General features: G+C 38.9%; 1 protein-coding gene across 1 annotated transcript in view; it reads left to right on the forward strand.

Moving 5' to 3' along the window:
• Window positions 1-18,495, forward strand: part of CD151 (CD151 molecule (Raph blood group)) — a 44,132-nt gene extending 25,637 nt beyond the window's left edge. Inside the window, exons 4-8 of the mRNA XM_070932791.1 lie at window positions 3,062-3,136; window positions 6,549-6,653; window positions 9,890-10,042; window positions 12,948-13,034; window positions 16,246-18,495. Of these exons, the coding sequence (XP_070788892.1) occupies window positions 3,062-3,136; window positions 6,549-6,653; window positions 9,890-10,042; window positions 12,948-13,034; window positions 16,246-16,305 (480 nt within the window). The 3' untranslated portion in view covers window positions 16,306-18,495. The remainder of the gene's footprint in view (window positions 1-3,061; window positions 3,137-6,548; window positions 6,654-9,889; window positions 10,043-12,947; window positions 13,035-16,245) is intronic.
• The last annotated feature ends 545 nt before the right edge of the window (window positions 18,496-19,040 follow it).

Consider the following 19,040-nt stretch of genomic DNA (forward strand, 5'->3'; position numbering starts at 1 on the left):
ACTGAGATCAGCATACATGATATAATGAATAAGCAGGTCCATTATTGTGTAAGATGGGGGAGGTTTAATAATTCTATCTACACGCTGTTATTAAATAGAGAGCTTGATTGCTTGATTGGCGATAACTGAACTTCCTTGTTATTAGGGATACTTGTTTCTACAATAACATCAATGTATGTTGCCTTGTCCTGCTAATTCTTGAATGAGGATCTGAGTTCCTTGAGGGAGATTTATGGTTGACGCTTGGATGAAGTGCTGACGCTATAAGAATAAAAGATTTTCATCTCATCAGCTTTATCTTTATACTACCTCTGTTTCTACCTTTCCTGTCACCTGACCCTGTGGATGCTTTCTTCTGATTTGGGGGAACTGGAGGATGTCCTTCCTTCCATCTCTGTTTTTTTTTTTTTTTTCAGTTGGAACTGACAAAGTCTCCTCCCTTCTACCTTCTCCTTTGTTTCTTTTAAGTTGGGTATTTCAAGCCAGGGGAGTTGCATTTCTTTTACAGTTAGAGTTATTAAAAAAAAAACTTCACCCCTTCAGTTCTTTTAGTTAACCTCTTCCTCCACTTAGTTAGAGATCTCAGGGATAAAGGGAACAGACTGGCATAGGGAGCAAGGGAGGCATTCCAGAACATAGGATGGAAAGCAAGACATATCTTCTGAATGTGGGGAAGCTATAGACCAAAGGCAAAAGAATATGCAGGAATGGGAAATGGTCCATCAACCTGGATCCAACTTTTTTGATGTTCATGTGGAGGGAAGAAATATTGTTAGCAGTGTGGAGAGTCCCTGATGGTGACAGTTGGAGTGCTTGTAATAGGCCTTGAATGGCCTGAGGAATCCTTGAAGAGGCCCTGAGCAGTTTACATGTCCTGGAGTAAACGTGAGAGCTCTGGTAGAAGACAGCCAAAAAGCAACAGGGAGCAGTCATGAGTGATAAGTGTAAGTGGTCCGAAATGACAAATCTGTAGAGGCATGAATTGAGTAAGTATACTGTACGTATGTTTGACAGGATTGTTGAGCATAGCTCCCAAGAATGTCATAAATTGGAGATGTCTAAGCCTGGGGATAAGATAGCTGGTTTTGTTGGTCTCTTAGCCATCATGTCAATTATAAATCCTGAAAAGGGTTGATGGGAAAACCCTCAAAGCAATGGGTAATTACTACAGGAAGGTAATGAACCTGCTCAGTTGTTCTTCCTTTCAGGCAGAGTAGCAGAAGTTTGACTTCAGAGGGCTACTTCAGCAGCAACAGTTTATGAGGATTTGAGCAGGAAGTGTGACTAGAGCTACTATTGTGGCAAATTCCTTGCCACCTGTTGGGCTAGAATTGGTTCATTGTCTTGATTAACTGGACTGCACCTTAATACTGATACTAGAGCAAGTGATTCTTCTGATCCCCAGATCTGTAGCCATAGCTTTATCCTATTTATTATTTATTTATTTATTTATTTTTAAAATTTTTATACCGCCCCCTCTCCCGAAGGACTCGGGGCGGTGAACAGCCAAGATTAAAAAACATACAGTATAAACATTAAAATACATTTAAAACAAAATTAAATCCCTAATGGCTTTCCCCAATTTAAAACCCCTTACCCATAAAATTCACCAATAAAAAATTTTAAGCCAGCCCGGCTTGCCGAAATAGGAACGTTTTCAGAGCCCGGCGAAAGGTTCGGAGGTCCGGGATCAGTCGTATCCCTATGAGTGAGGGCGGGGGGACTTTATACGAGGTATGGCAGTTAAACTCCCTCCTAACTCCACATTCCCAAGCAAAGAGAAGTTGGGTAAGCAGATTTATTTCAGAAGATTAGGAACTCATAAATATGAAGAAGTTATCTGTATAGCAGCACTTTCAAATTTGGTCCTCTCTTTCTTCCTCTTTCTTTTAGTCTCTAGTTTTATATCCTGGGCCTGTTCCTCTTGCCCTTTTGAGTCAAAGTCATGTAGTTGCTTGTTCCCTGACTTCTCAATTTGTCCCTTTTTCTGGTGTGCCTGTTGGAGATGTCTACATGACCAGTTTTAAGCCTCACATCAGAGTTAGTGTTAATCTGTTCTGAATGTTTTTAGAGATTGCTAAGTAGTTGGATCTTTAAAATAAAAAAAGTTTATCTCCTTTATTCTTTTGTGAAATTCACAGCTGATAATTCAGCCCAAAGTGCTTGCCTACATTTTGTTGACTTTCGGTACTGTTAGGAGCCACAAGAAGCTCAGCTATTTCAAAATGTTTTCTGCCCTGAGCAATTAAGCATTCCACCATCATCTAACAAGCTTGTGATGAGTTTTTACTGATGTCAGCTGGAGGGGTTGCATTTCAAAACAAGTAGTATTGGCAAGAGGCGTAGGAGTCACAGCTGTGAAAGCAATGGGTAAGGGAATATAATTTAGTGGTAGAGCACATGCTTTACACACAGAAATTCTACGGATCGGTCCCCAGACTCATTGAAAGGATCTTGGCTAGCAGGGCTGCAAATGAACTCTCACCTATTATTTTGGAAAACCATTGCCACACAGTAGACAAAGGTTTAATGTCAAAAGCCATGCTTTAGTTAATTATGATTTATGGAATAAAGCACAAGGGCTGTAATTTTGAAATGTGCTAAACCAAACAAATCTCATTTTGGTGAATTTATACGGCAGCGAAGACCTGTTTTTGTCTTCCCCCTTAATTTATCAAGAAAGCTATCAAATAATGTATCAAGAAAGCTACCTTCTAGACAAGGTGGATGCTTGTTCCACTTCTGAGTAAAGTGTACTTTGTGCAACTTGTTCTGAGCATTTCATAAAATAACTAGCTCTGAAAGTTGAAAGCCATTCTTCCACTCCTAGATAGAGCAGTTGGCTGATAAGCCCCCAAATCAGGAGCAACCTCCAAATCCACTTCCTCTTGGCCAGGAGTGCATCATGCCTGTTACTGTTTCCCTGCTTTGCCTCTGCTTTGTCTTCAACGTTAGGTAGCTAAGTCTGCTTGTTTTGTCAATACTATATTTTTATAGGCAAAGTAAATCCCATAGTGTACAATGCGCTGCTTTAATTTCTTTGTTCATTTTGTTTCTTTAGTATTTTGTACTACTACTCTGCATCTTCCTGCTTGAGATAATTGCTGGAATCCTGGCCTGTGTCTATTACCAGCAGGTAGGTAACAAGAGAAAAGGGGGTGATCGGTAAACAGGCTACATTTCATTCCCTGCAGGTCTTCTCAACACAATGAATATTTGTCTACAGAGATCTACTCATTCTTGTCTACTGTGAGCCAGCACTACTGTGACAGTGGTAGTCATGGGGCTTTTTGGCTTCTTTCCACAAAACCCTGTAAGCACATCTGTTATGCATAGAACCTCCTAGGCTACAGATTTGTGCAAACCTACAATGAACAAGGGATTGGCATCTGGGCACTCAGTGTGTCTCAAGGGCCATGCTATGATTTGAAACTGTAGTGCAAACACTTCTTTCATTAGCTTTGTTCCAGTGCTACAATAAAAATGCATTTGATTATAAAATTCATATGTAGGCATTGATGTACAGCCATTGGCCCAAGTAAGGCAACTTTTATGATGCAGTAAATTTTAGTAAACCAGGAGCGTAAAACGTTGCTCTAAATGATTTAGAGCATTTCAGTAGTTCACCCATGCACACACCTGGGAAGATCCTTACCACCAGATCCATTTATTATTTAAACTATTTACATAGCTGCCCATCTTATATCAAATTCTGGTAGGCTTCCAATCGAGAATTAAAACAGTATCAATAATAAAACAACATTAAGACCATATTAAAACTATAAACATTGAAAACAAAAACCCAGCACCAAGTTAAGCTTCTGACATGTAGTTGCATCATCCTATTCCACAATAGCAATAGCACTTAGACTTAGACTTACATACCACTTCATAGTGTTTTACAGCACTCTCTGTGCAGTTTGCAGAGTCAGCATATTCCCCCCAACAATCTGGGTCCTCAGAAGGATGGAAAACTGAGTCAGCTTTGAGCTGGTCAGGATCGAACTCCTGGCAGTGGGCAGAGCCAGCCTGCAAATGCTTCATTCTAACCAATGCACCATTGGCCAATTTAATATAACATGAAATTGATCGGGAATGAGTTGGTCTGAAGCCATTTTCATGAATTGTGAGAATACCATCTAGGAGAATATTCTGCTTATTACATCTGTGCTTGGAATGCAAATATTGGAATGTACATTGCCTTGTTCTCTTCTCTTTTGATGCTGTAGTATAAAATGGAATAACTAACCATCCATTTGATTCTATAGTTCTTAACACTTTATCTTATTACTAACAAAAGGTGATTGTCACTGCAATATCTCTTTGACTATTCACATAGTCTATACTAAGCCCAGAGAGCTAAGAAACGGGGAGGAATGAAGATGTGAATGGGTGACACCTAGATCTGTTTTTAAACTCCTAAGTGTCTCATTATATATTTTGCAATATCCACATTCAACTGCAAGTACATAGAATCCCAGAGATGGATGTCTGTGAAACTCGCTTCATTTTTAATATTGTCCTGATTGATGCATGTTTTCATAATAAATGTAGAGACTGCTGATCTAATCAATAGTGGGTTTTTTGGCATCCCAGAGAGTGAGTTTGCAACAGTTTTACTACTTAAGAAATAAACCAGCCTTAACTTGAATGTGACCTGAAAAGAAGACCTGACACAATTGTTTTGGTTCACACAACAATCTAAATCCTGTTTGCCTGGTGTCTTTGCTTGTGTAACAAGCTGTGCCCAAACTAATAAACTAATTTGGGCAAGCTAACACAAATGTTCAGGTTTCCGCAGCATGCTAAATCACAAATTACACAATTCCACATTAGCTTTTTCCAGCAAATGCAGTGCAATGGATCAGGTCAGGTGGAAAAGCATGGAGGTTTGCCACCTGTAGGTGCTTAATAATTTGGTCATGGCTTGATTTAGGACTCTGAACTGTCACATTAGGTTCGAATATAATTCAAATATGGATTATAAAAATCCTATGATTTATACAGGGATTAGCAGCATTAAAATGTCAGGTGTTGAAAAGATAAGTAGGCTGAATGCTAGTGAAATAAAATGCAGTAGTGCTGGAATCACTAGAAAATCCTGATCCCATCCCTTGTGAAGTTTGCAGGTTGCAGAATCTGAGGTATTACCTGTATGTGAAAATGGACTGGAAGCTAAAGGAATGCATGGCAAGCATTGATGATGGGGACAGGGAAAGGGGAGAAGGCATGGCATGTTGAGATCTTCACTCTTTGGGGATTTTTAATGTGAGAATCATCTTGGTTTTGTAAGCTTCATTTTCTCCCTCTGCTAGTTTTTCTTTGGCAAACTTTCTGTCCTCTCAAAGACTCAAGGAATTGGTCTTTTGTGTTGCCTTTTGTATTTCTTCCCTCGCTGGCGCTTTCTTCCAAAATGCCTATAAACTCTGTGTGTGTGTGTTTATTTTTGCTGCCTCTTTCTGATGCTGCAGTTTTCCCCTATCAACCCACAGGTAAATCGGCTTTTGTTTTTCTGCATGGCATGGATTAATGGAGGGGCTTTTAAAATGTTTTCTTCTAGTATTGTTAAGGTATTCTGTTTTGCAATTTTTTTTCCTGATTTTTCTGCTCTAAAACTTCACAACCTTTGGTTTCCAAATAAAAACGTGATCTGGACATAGCCAAGGTGATATGCTACCTGATTGGACAAGTGGGGTTTAAGGCTTATTGCTGAGTTGATGATGCAAAATCTTGACCTTGGCTTTTTTCCAGATATGCTTCTCTCCACAAATGCTTGCATAACAATGTACTAGTTTAGACAGCAAAGTTGTACATTGGGCAGTTGACGTCTATAGTTCAAATTACCTTGGCTGATAGAGTTAATAAAAATAATGGGTCTTGTTCAACTTGATGAGTTACTGGTTCTCCGTTAGATGAAACCATTCTTTGCTTCCAACATATAAGGTAGTGCTGTTTTCTTTCAGGTGTGGGGGAATCATTTGAATAAGCACTTGTAGCTCTCAGTGCCAACAATATACTTCTAAAAGTAAATCCAGGCAACCAAGAGTACTGGGTCTTAAAACTGTTTCAGTTCTAGAGTTCTAACCAAGTTAAGTGCTTTGTCTTACTTGGTTTGCAAAGCATGAGGCAGGATGTGCAGGAAAGATCAGAGCTGTCCTGCAATATATTAAAAAAGAAACAGGAGCAGGACATATTGACACATTCAATGAGCATTTCTTCAGAAGCTGGAGGAGACCTTGAGTAGCCTTCTCCAATGATCATGTTGGGTAGTGGATGGTGGGAACTACTGTCCAAGTTTTGGACTGACACTTGTTCAAGAAGCCTGTTCTAGAGCATTCAGTTTGTGCAGCATTTCAAGCTATCCACCTTGCACAATTTGCCAAATTTATATTTGCCAAATTGGACTTCCAAGTTCTGGGAGCCATTTTGTATTACATTAAAATTCTCTCAGAAGAGTTGGTAACAATTGTTACACAGGCAACTGGGTTGAAGAACCATATTGCTATATCTTATATCTGTCCCCATTGTTGATGTCCTGTTCTGTATAGCTGAACCACGAGCTGAAGGAAAATCTGAGGAACACGATAATCAAGAAGTATAGGAAAAAAGGAGAAGAGAGTGTGACTAATGCGGTGGACAAACTTCAGCAGGAGGTATGTTTAAGAGATTAAGATTAAGAGATTAATACAGATTAAGATCTAGGGGAAGAAATGGGAAAAGCTGAATTTATGTATGTATGTATATTTATTTATTTATATCTATCTATCAATCATGGCAGAAAATAAAATAGCTCTTTCCCCCTATCTTCAGACTGTGGTATCTTTGAGGCATGTTTTCTGGGTCCATTTTTATTCATGCAGATACTTTCAAAATTAGCCTGCAGTTGTTTTTGGCCAGAATATTGATCCCACTCATCCTGGATCCCTGGGCATTTTCCTTGAACAAAAGTCATAATGTGGTCCTTCCTTTCAAGAAAGCTGTGGATGAAAAAATTAATCAAATGAAGCCCAATAGCACTACTCAAATAAGTACCGATGGACTTGACTACTGCCAATTGACCCAGAATGTTTACCCAGAATGTAGGTGCACATTTGAAAAGAGGTAGCTATAGGCCTACTTATCTGCAAGTAACATCTGAAGGGGCCTGCATTTCTACCAAATAACTGTGTTTAAATTATCTTTTATAAGGGCAAGGCACTTGTAAATGCATCACACATAGATAACTTTCCCATGCCTTCCATTCTGTGTTGACTTTCCCTGGTCCAATAAAGCCTGTGTATTTTTAGCACTCTTGCTTCATGCATGAAACAGCAGATCCCAAAGGAGAGGTACAAAAGTAGCTGGGAAAAATAATCTGCTGGTCCTATTTAATGATCAGGTCACTGGAATACCTCTCCAGTTCTTATTTCCGCCCTCAACCATTTAATAGTCTTGTAGCATGAGAAATTTAGAAAAAAAAAACAGATGGGTCTTTGTTGAGTAAAAGTGGTAAATCACTTCCTGATTGTCAAGTATTTTTCTTGAAGCTATTAATCTCCGGTTACAGAGAGGCATGGCATAAAATGTAATTAACAGAGGAGCACAGTTCCCTCAGAGAGTGAAGGGGATGTGCTTCATCTTCTTTTGACCAGTGCAGCTGGGCTTCAGATCAATATGTCTGGTTATTTTAGAATTTAGATGATCATATTGGACGTTGCTAGACACTTTAAGGTACGGTGAGTAAGATTTGGGAACATACTGAGTAATTCATTCGAAAGGACAAGATTGAGGGCATTTTCCCAACTGGTGGGAAATTCTATTCATCTTTTTTATTTTTATAAACTGCTGATAGGAAAATGGCCGTTTCTGCTCTTCAGTTTATAAAATCACTCTATTTTATTTCAACACTTGTGAAAGTGTGTTGCTATAAGCCACTGGTATGCCAAGTCTAAACAGGAACATCATCCTAACATCTATCCTTAGAATATTTGCAGTGAATGAAAGGTTCTGCCGTTGGGCAGTAGGGCAGAGAGAGTGTGTGATAGTAGAGGGTTCACTCAGCACATGTTCCAAACTGTTCAGAAATAAATCCAGCTGCATTTAAATTAACTTCCCAACATGCGTGAGATTGCTGCCTAACAGTATAATAGCACAGGGAATAAGCTGCTCAGAGATAATACAGTACATATATATATTCTGGATTCATGCCACAAACTGGAACCTTGGGATACTTCTGTGTAATCATGATATCAGATGGAAAAAGACTGTACAAGGAAGGAAGGAGACTCCTTTTGACCGTAATTGAACAGAAATGCTTGAGCATGCCATGTCTCTACAGGGAATTGCATTTTTCAGAAATGATTCTTCCACACCCAGCTGGTATATCATCCACTTCAGGGAGTGTAGCTTGATATAGTGAAAACAACTACAGTGATTTATTCATTGATTGAACAAACTAATGGAGGCCAGCATATGCCCATGGATACGAAGCAAAAGTGGCACAACCAAGCCTGGCTTTATATTTAACAGTAGGAGCTAATATCTTCCAACACTACTGAAAGAGACTCTTAATATTCAGTATTTGTATCAAGCTCAAGGCTTCATTAGTTCCAGGTATTCCTCTACAGTATTCAGTGCCAGAAGGTGGTCCAGTCTATATCTCTCTGAGATGGAGTTTATTTATTTGTTTGTTTGTTTGTTTGTTCAATTTCTATGACCTCCCTTTTTAGTCACTGGGCGATTAGAGTTCAGAAAATATACTACAATTAAACATTTAAAAAACATTTTAAAGCAATAAAAACAGTAAGGTAAAGATAAAGGTTCCCCTCGCATATGTGCTAGTCGTTCCTGACTCTAGGGGGTGGTGCTCATCTCCGTTTCAAAGCCGAAGAGCCAGCGCTGTCCGAAGACGTCTCCGTGGTCATGTGGCTGGCATGACTAAATGCCAAAAGCGCATGGAAAGCTGTTACCTTCCCACCAAAGGTGGTCCCTATTTTTCTACTTGCATTTTTTACGTGCTTTCGAACTGCTAGGTTGGCAGAAGCTGGGACATGTAACGGGAGCTCACCCCATTACGTGGCACTAGGGATTCGAACCACTGAACTGCCGACCTTTCAATTGACAAGCTCAGCGTCTTAGCCACTGAGAACCTCCAATTTAAGATACACTAGACCAAGCTATTTGGCCTGTTAGCAATATAGCCAGGAAATGGAGCCCTTGACACATTCAGCGCCCCAGGCTTTGAAACATACCCAGGTTTTTAAGGCCTTATGAAAGACTAACAGGGCTGGGGCCATTCTGATCTCCGAAGGGACGATGCCACTGAGAAAAAAGCCCATCTTCTAGTCCCCATCAGCCAACCTTCTTTGATTGACTGCAGCATATGCACGTTCTGCTTGACTTAGTTGGTAGAGACTCTTGGAAAAAGGTGATCCCTCATGGATCCCAAGGCATGTAGGGCTTTAGAATAATAACAATTCTATTTTTAATAGAACAGCATTTGCAAAAGGAGGTGAAGGGGACTGCCTTCAGGTGAATTTTTTTTTTTAGAAAGTACTTTTTCTTTTTTTGGGGAAAAACATTGGATTCCTAAACTGTACTGATACACATTTTTCTCGCTCCCAAACTGAAAAGAGACATTGTAAGCTTCCAGAAACAAAGTGGACTCGTGGGAAGAGATGCATAGCCTTGTAACTACATAATGGCAACAAGAAACTTAAAAACAAAACATTTTTGTTTTGTTGCCTGGCTGGTGGGTTGTTATGTACTGACCTTTTTATGAAAAGTGGCCACAAGTTGTGCATACTTGAAGGACGTGTTGTCAAAGACAGGACACGTAATTTTGTAATTTTGGCTAATACGTCATGCAATTTTGGTTTTCTCATAATGTCTCATTGCTTGTGTTTTTCAGTTCAAGTGCTGCGGCAGTCATAATTACACAGACTGGAGTGACAGCTATTGGTACAAAGTTGAAAAGGAAGGAAGGAAGGTCCCGGATAGCTGCTGCAAGACGATGACTGATACCTGTGGTAAAAGAGATCATCCTTCAAATATCTACAAAGAGGTAAAAAAAAAAAACAAATTAAAAAGAAACCAAACCGAGCCCTCTCCAGTTATTGTGTGAAGAAAACACTGATGAAACCGTTGACTGATTATACTCTCTGATCAATCATACCTTAGTCAGTATGCATTTGAACATCATAACAACCTCCATCTCGAACTATACCACAGTACAGGTAGTCCATGACTTACAACAGTTCGTTTAGTGACCACTCAAAGTTACAACGGCACTGAAAAAAGTGACATGACCGTTTTTCACAGTTACGAACTTTGCAGCATCCCCATGATGATGTGATCAACATTCAAACGCTGGGCAATTGGTTCATATTTATGACCGTTGCTTTGTCCCCAGATCATGTGATTCACCTTTTGAGACCTCCTGACAAGCAAAGTCAATGGGGAAGCCAGATTCACTTAACAATCAGGTTAATAACTTATCAACTGCAGTGATTCATTTAGCAACTGTGGCAAGAAAGGTTGTAAAATGGGGCAAAACTCGCTTAAATGTCTCACTTAACAACAGAAGTTTTGGGCTCCATTGTGGTCGTAGGTAAGGACTATTTGTATTTATCTGGATTATATTGTTCTACAGAAGTAAACATATAAGCAAAATAGATACTTATATTCCTTAGCAGAGCTGGCCCTACTGTTCTTGGCATACGAGGCCAAGAGGTTTAGCCTAGCTAGGCAGCTGCACCTCTCTGATCTTCACTAAGCCAGTATGATTAGTTCTTGAAGGGGACACCAACGGGGAAGCCCAAGACTATATGCTAGAAATGGAAGAAACATTCTGGAAGAAAACAGTGGTAACCTACTTTCGTTATTAAGAAAACAAATGGGAATATCTGAAACTGAACTCGCTCTAAAAAGTATTTTTCTTCTGTTTTCTTGTGCATATAAGCTTTTCAGTGTGAAGAGTAGCGAAATGTATATATTTCAAAGCGCCCATTTCTACTCCAATCCTTTAGAATTGATTTAAGTGCAAAACTCCATTTTCCCACTGAGCTGGTTGATGTTTTCAGCCTCTAGGATACTTTGCTGGATGATGATGATGAAGCAGTCCCTTTCAGTGGGGCTCAGGGGAGGATTAAGGGACATGAAGGCACATGAATAACTTCTGCAACTAAGCTTGTTTTGGTCATGCAGAGGCAGACCAAACTCTGCCTCAGGGCACAATTGCTGACTGCTGAATCCAGGGGACCTTTTTTTAAAAAAGCCCCTTATCTAAAATGTTGGGGAAAGAGGTTCTTCTGAAGGAAAATTCCATCACATTTATCTGAATTTTCCCTATATTTTTCCCTGCATCTATTTCCTCTCTCTCTCTTTATCTTTGTTTCTAAATTGCGAACCTTCCTTCTATCATTGCTGCTGTATAATTTAAAAAAATAACTAACAGGGCTGGGTTATTTTAAAGACTAGCCAGTTTATTATCATGGATTGCAAATCACTTCTTACAATTCACAAAAATTTAGATGATGGTAATAATAAAATGGGCTATTTTTAAGTTGTCACAAGACACTGGCTTATTTTTGCTCCAAATGTTCAACAGGGCAACTCCATACAACCCATAAAATAAGTAATGTTCCCAAAGACTTAGAAACAATAATGAACAATTTCCTCTTGATGAGATTTCCTTCCAGCCAGTATTTGAATCTGACCTGCCATAAATAGGTTGAGAACATAAGGAGAAAGACTACTTTGGGGGTTATACTACTTAATTTATTCCGCTGCAGTTGTATAGCCCTGGGAGGCAATTGATAAGGAGGAGAAGGTAGAAAGGGACAATTCATGACTCCTGTCATAAAAATAATCACTTGTTTTTATCTTTGCAAGAATTAGATTGTAAGAAACATGAGGCTAAATAGCCAGTGGGTTTGAGGGCATCTAGCAGCTTCATGATCGAAGAAGGATCTGACCTTAGATCGTCTCAGCATGTTTCTTGCTAGCTCAGTTTTAAAATCATGGGACATAAGGGGCATGCATAAGCGCACCAGCGTGCCTACCGCCCCTGTCCTAATGTTTTCTTTTATTCGTATCCTTTTCATGTATTTATAATTATATTTATACTTGTATCTGTCATAAAATACATGCTTGACGAAATTAAATAAATAAATAAATAAATAAATAAATATCTTATACCGCTACTGGAGTACATGGGTATGAAATGAATAATGAATGTTCAGACATTCCCCAATTGTCTGTAAAAAAAGAATATACGCTCGGATTATAATACACAACCACATATCCTGTTTCTGTGTCTGCAAGATCTTGGAAGATCTGAGGGAGAAGCAGGTAAGACATCAAATATAATATTTTCCAGAAATGCTAGGCTTCGCTGATCCCAGATTATGTATCAAACTTTTTTAGGGTTAGGGTTATATTCCTGGTTCTTCTTGTTCTTGTGCCATATCCGTCATCGGAGGTTGGCGATTATGTTGCGATCCTATTTTTATCAACAGCCGCATGAAAAAGTGCTGTTGAGTGCTCCAAACCAGTCCCTTAGATTTTCAAGCCATGTTGTTCTTTTTCTGCCTGGACCTCGTTTGCCTTCAATCTTTTCTTGGAGGATTAAGTGAAGTATGCCATATTTTTCTGGGTGTCACATCACATTCCCAAAATATTCTAACTTTCACTTTTTTATGGTTTTGATGATCTCTTTTGGCTTTCCCAATACTCCTGATTGAACCTTCTTAAACCCACTTGATACAAGGCTGTATAGAAAGCTCATCAGGAGATGGGGATGATTCTCAGGCTGATGACAGTTTTGCCACAAGTATCAACCTGTGTTTTACCTCATCCATTCATATGTTTGTGTCTTGAAGGATGTGACATTGTACAACATGAGAAGATAAAACGAGCTTAAGAAGATAGGTATGAAAAGTAACATCATCTCAATGTTTTATTCCCAGGGTGGCTGTATCACTAAGCTGGGAAACTTTATCCAGGAACACTTGATAATTATTGGAGCGGTAGGGCTGAGCATTGCATTTGTACAGGTATGTAACCAGCAAAGACTGAATTAGGCCTGCTCAGAGTTTGACAGGCCACTTGGAAAGCCAAATTTGTCGACTGTGACCAAAATTGGTGCTATAAGAGGCCCAGTGATCCAGTTAATTGAAGTAGGGGTAAGGGGTTTTTACTCAACTAGAATCTTGCTGAAGATTGCATGGTAATAAAAGGAAATCTTACTTATTCCACTGCCTTAGAAATAAACCTGAATAGAAAATACTTCTCAAGAGTGCCATCCTCTGTAATGAATTCGATAAAATTTCAAGGAGAAGCTAACATGAAATCTTATATTTCTCTCAAAGGTATTTTTTTAAGACTAAGTAAAAAATTTCAGAATGACAGTCAGTTCAGAGTTCTGTCATTATGCAAAGTGTGTCATAAAACCAAGATTAAGTAATAGAAAGCTTATAGACCTGTGATGTTGTGTTAATTTTACAGTTTTATTATGGCTTTTATGTTGTTTTTCATTTTTGGAGCCACCCAGAACTGGACATAAGATGAGAGGTATATAAATGTTTTGAATAAATAAATATTTTTAAATATTTTAAATAAATGAACTGCAGGATTCATTGTGGCTTTTATGTATACCTCAACTAAAACTGTGTATGTTGTTAATAAGTTGTTTTCATCCATCATGGCTATCACCTTTGTTTTTAGGGTCTGTGGGGCCAAAATGTACTGAAGCATGGGTATTTATTTATTTAAAACATTTATATATCCCTCCATCTTATGTCCAACTCTGGGTGGTTCCAATCAAAAGTGAAAACAACATAAAACTGTAAAATTAACCACATTAAAAACATTTAAAAAAAAACATCCAGCACCAAGATAAATGATAGATCATGATTTGGTAGGTAAATACAAACAAACAAATTCCTGTCAAAAATAACTTTAAAATATTGAAACAATTGTTATTTTCTATATCTTCACCCAGGCCATCACTACCCCTGCCAGTCATACATACATAGAGGTGTTGACCTGAACTTAACTTTATATTTTTACAACAGCAAATAGTTTAAGCTGAAACCTCATCTTACTTTACACTATATATGCGTTGGAATGTTCTCACCCTTGTGTCTTTTTTTGAAATTGAGTATTTCTGGATCCTGAAGATTTGTGGCTGTCATTTACTCTTGGAGGCTGTGTGTTCCTCCAGGGCAAAAAACTCTATGAACAAACCCTGCAAAGATCTTATCCCCACTTTTTTTTAAAAAAAGCCAGCCAGTATTTAAAGGAGGATAATTGGCTCCGAAGACCTACATTCTTTCTTACCATCTAGAAACTTCTCTGCCTAAAGAGAATTTCTTTCATGTATGAATAGCCATGTGATTTCATGTTGTTTGGATGCTGGGTTAAAAATGATACAAGCAGCCCTATTTATGGATTGGAATCTGCTTTTCAATCGAGACCTCAGTGAAAAAGCGAGAGACACTTGAATTTTTGAATTATTTTAAATTGCATTTTGTTAAATGTGTAGGTGGAAGTTCCAGTAATCTTTTTTTTTTCTTTTTCAGGTGTGTGTGTGTGTGTGTGTGTGTGTGTGTTGGGTAGGGAAGGCTAGAAAGTCTTTCAGGAAATGTGAAAATTTAGAGCAGTCAAACAGCGCCCCCTGGTGTTAATGTAGCACAACAACAAACCAATTTGCAAACTCCTGAGGAAGGGAGAGGTTTTGAACAGCTTCTTACAAATTCCTCTCATCAGAGGTATAACCCACTGTGATAATTACATCCAGTGTCTGGAAAATTAGTAGTTTTCCATCATTGGGTATCTCCCTCCTCCCTGCACATTTCAAATAACTTTGGAGAGTGTTAGTTTTTTGTTTGTAGTAAAAAAGGAAGCCTGCTGTGAAAATGCTGAAAATAACCCAATTCTCCTAAGAACAGTACAACAGTTCACTTGAGAATTTTTGTTAAATTGGATCTGCACACTATGATGTAATCCAGGTTTTGCTTTCTTACAACACCATAGAAAGAAATGTCCCTATGCATAATATATTGATTATCTTAAAAGCTCATTGCCATCCTATTCAGTTACCCCATGACTTACCAAGAGAAAATCTCCAGTTCTTTCTTATAGGTCCACCTAAATGCACACTCAGCATTTCTGATTATAGGATACAGTTTGATTTAATTAATTAATTAATTAATTAATTTTTATGCCATCCATTTCACTGATAAAGTGACTCTGGGTGGCTTATAAATGATAAAAAAAGATAAATAGAAAAACAACAATTTAAAAGTTTATAAGAACTAAGACCAGATTTATAAGAGCTAAGACCAAGAGACCAATGGCACATAGGTGGAATATTCTTATCCTGTTAACCTTCTCCAGCAAACAGCACCTCCATTAAACTGTTGGCCTGGGAATTCTGGGAGTTAACATTGAAACCTTTATTTGCAATCATAGATTTTAGCAAAGTTAATATAAAATTGCAGCAATCCATATCATTCTGGGAATCAAAATCCATGGATCTTAACATTGCTAAATTTGAGAAATGGTGATTTAAACCAGGAGCCAGTTTGCTCTAGTGGTTAAGGTACCATACTAGAAAGCAGGAGACTTGTCAGTTCAAATCCTGCCAGCTGGGTGACTTTGGGCCAATCACTCTCTCTTAGCCCAACATACCTTACAGGCAGGGGTGAAATCCAGGAGGTTCTGACAGGTTCTGGAGAACCGGTAGTGGAAATTTTGAGCAGTTCAGAGAACCGGTAGTGGAAATTTTGAATAGTTCGGAGAACCAGCAAATATCACCTCTGGCTGGCCCCAGAGTGAGGTGTGAATGGAGATTTTGCAATATCCTTCCCCCAGGAATGGGGAGGGAATGGGGATTTTGCAATATCCTTCCCCTGGAGTGGGGTGGGAATGGAGATTTTGCAGTATCCTTCCCCTGGAGTGGGGTGGGAATGGAGATTTTGCAGAATCCTTCCCCTGCCACGCCCACCAAGCCACACCACGCCCACCAAGCAATGCCCACAGAACTGGTAGTAAAAAAAAAATTGATTTCACCACTGCTTACAGGGTTGCTGTTGTGGGGAAAATAGGGGGAAGAAGGTGTGTTGGCTATGTTCACCTTGAGTTATCTGCAAAAATAATAAAGGCAGGATATAAACAAAACAAATTAACTGCATGGATCCACAGATGTTCTGGCTTAATATTATAGCCCTCCTCTTACTTACCTCCATTCTCTTTGTCTCCTAGATATTTGGGATGTGCTTTACTTGCTGTCTGTATAATAGCTTGAAGCTAGAGCCTTACTAAGAGCTCATGGATTGCCCACCTACTCAATTTCTCCACGTTCCAGCCCGTCACCCTGACCTTCTCTACAGCAGCACAAAACTATCAACCTTTCCAGGACTTTGCTGCTTCAAGGAATTTATTCTGGGATCATCCAGTGCCTCTGCCAGAAATAATAGTCCTCCTTGAGTCAGTAAGGAGGGAATTCAGTGCTTAGCTAAGTCATTTTTTTCCTCTCACTCCAACGTAATGGAACTATAGAATGCAGTCTGGTTGAATTCTTTACAAGCACACAATCTGAAAGAGAGCTCCCAAGGACATGGTGCCTTTGTCTTTTCCCAAACCATCAATCAAGGTCTTTGAGCTCCAAGATATGACAACTAAGCATTGTGTGTGTGCAGTAGATGCTTTCTTCCTTTTCCTAAATACAGTGTCTATATGGAAGTTTTCATGACACCTTACCCAAGAGGATAGCTCTATCTGTCAATAGATACTCCATACTGGAAAAATTTTTCCTCCTAATTGCCTTACAGGATACTACTACCCAGGGATGGATGAATGACGTACCCTGCACATTTTTCCCCCCTTCAAGGAATGTTTTTGTTCTGGAGAAGAATATTATTTTGTGTTTCACAAACCAAGTGTTGGAAGATATTATTTTGTTCACATAATTAGAAATTGTGGACTTTAAAAAACAACAACCAAAAACTGATTTCTTGTTTGAGGAAGGCTGTTGAGATAATCCCACTTTGTGTTATGCAGTAGTAACTCTTCATAGAATTAGATCCATTTCCAGAATGACATCTCTTCATTGGGGAAAAAAATATATTATCAAGTTTGAAGACTGATATGAAAGTCTCATTTACCAGCCAGGTATGATCTGATAGGAAGAGATCCAAAATTTTGATCACCTTGCATCATGAGTGAGATTCATTAGGAAAAAAAGGTTGAGAAGGTGGTGTCTTTTCTAAAACGTGATCATTAAAAATTGATCAGCAAAGCAGAAAAGTGATCACTACCTCTTTGCAGCCATAGTAATACTCCATCTGGTGCTGTTTGAAGAGGCTGACCAGGCACTGGCTCCCATCGCTGGATTTATTAATTTCCCAAGAATTCATCCACATGGAGAATTCCTAGAGAAGATGCCTATCCTTTATAGTCATTCAGGGTCCAATTGGTATACCCACTGCTAGACCATTTCTTGCCCCTTCCTACATCCCATTTTGGGTTTCAGGTATAAAGATCTTTAGTTAATGCTTGTTTATCCCTCATCAACAGCAGTGGGCACTCGAGTGTGCTTTTTAAAGTGTTCATTATGGATTGTTGTTCCTACAATCCCTGGCCATTAGCCGTGCCATTTAGGTTTAATGGCAGATGCAGTCCATAGTCATAGTGGGCCACCAGATTGTCTATCCCTGGTTAACAGACTACTGCCTGTAAGGTCTGTGATGCTTTGGAGCCTAGCAGGGCTCCATTCTCCATTTTCCCCATCTCTTCTCTTATTGGTTCTTCTGACAGAATTGGCAGCAAGGGAAGTCACATGATCCGAGACTTCTTTTTCAGCCAGGACCAATCCACTTTGAGTGGCCATATTCCCTACCCCACCGCAAAATCACTACTCATTCTCTCAGAGAAAGGAAAGGTGGAAGAAAGTATTTTTAAAAATCTCTCTCTCTCTCTTCTTTCTCTCCCCTTTTGTAGACCCTTACTGCAAACACCTAACATTAACTCACATTGTTCTGAAACATCCATGTTGTTGTTTTGAGTCCAAGAGACGAATGTTCAGAAGGCAAATGGCAAGATGAAAAGACAGATCTTCTTTGTGTAAATGTTCACACAGGAGTGAGGGGAAAAGCTATTCTCACTGTAAAGGTTGACAGGTCTTAAATTATTGACAGAAATTCATTTCTAGAATTAGGGGTGAATTATTTCTTGAATATGACATGGTGTGTTCCTTGAGAAATGGGTTATTAACTAAACTACTGCTATGATAGCTTGAAATGATGTTTGACTACTGAAATGTACATGCACATTGGCTAGCTTTCTTTTTCCCTTCTTTCTGGGAGTCATATAGTGCCATGGTATAAGCAGACCAGATATGCTGATTGGTAAGCTGTGCCTGCTCTTCTTTTTTTCTTTTTTAAAATATATGTATATATTAACCATGCTTAAATGCAGTTATGTTGCTGGCCAATAAAGTTAAATGTGTCTTTATTTGTCTTGTTAATGCTGAACTGATCTCATATACAGTGGAAGAGTAACAGCAACATATCTTCCTAGGATGAAGTCTGGGCAGAAGGGAAGTTTTTAACTTTCCAGCTGTCCAGGACCCTCCTTAGCTGAAATATAATTGCCTTCTGGGTTAATAAAAACAGATTCTACTGCTACCCCCTGCTCACACATTTCAGAAACCCAGCTGATTTCCTCTTCTGAAATAATACCTGTATTAAAATATTTTTTGTAAACATTAGAGCAAGTCAGTTTCCATTTTTTTATGTGATGGAGCAGAGTCTAACCATCTGCTGCCACAGTTCATTTGTAATGTTGCCAGTGGGTATGTCTAAATACCCAGTGACTTGGCTAATCTCATAAAGGTTGACCTTGGATGGGAGATCTCCAGAAAATCCAAAAAAGTGTAGCCGGAACTGGGAAGTAATCAATGCTAGAAGGAGGTAATGGCAAATTACTTCCCTGTTGTTCCCAAGAAAACCACATGAAATTATCCTTGAATCAACATGAGTTGACTTTATCTGGGTTAT

This window comes from Pituophis catenifer, unplaced genomic scaffold (assembly GCF_029215685.1).
Source record: "Pituophis catenifer annectens isolate HBS135680 unplaced genomic scaffold, rPitCat1.0.hap2 SCAF_1, whole genome shotgun sequence".
In the NCBI taxonomy this organism is placed as follows: domain Eukaryota; kingdom Metazoa; phylum Chordata; class Lepidosauria; order Squamata; family Colubridae; genus Pituophis; species Pituophis catenifer.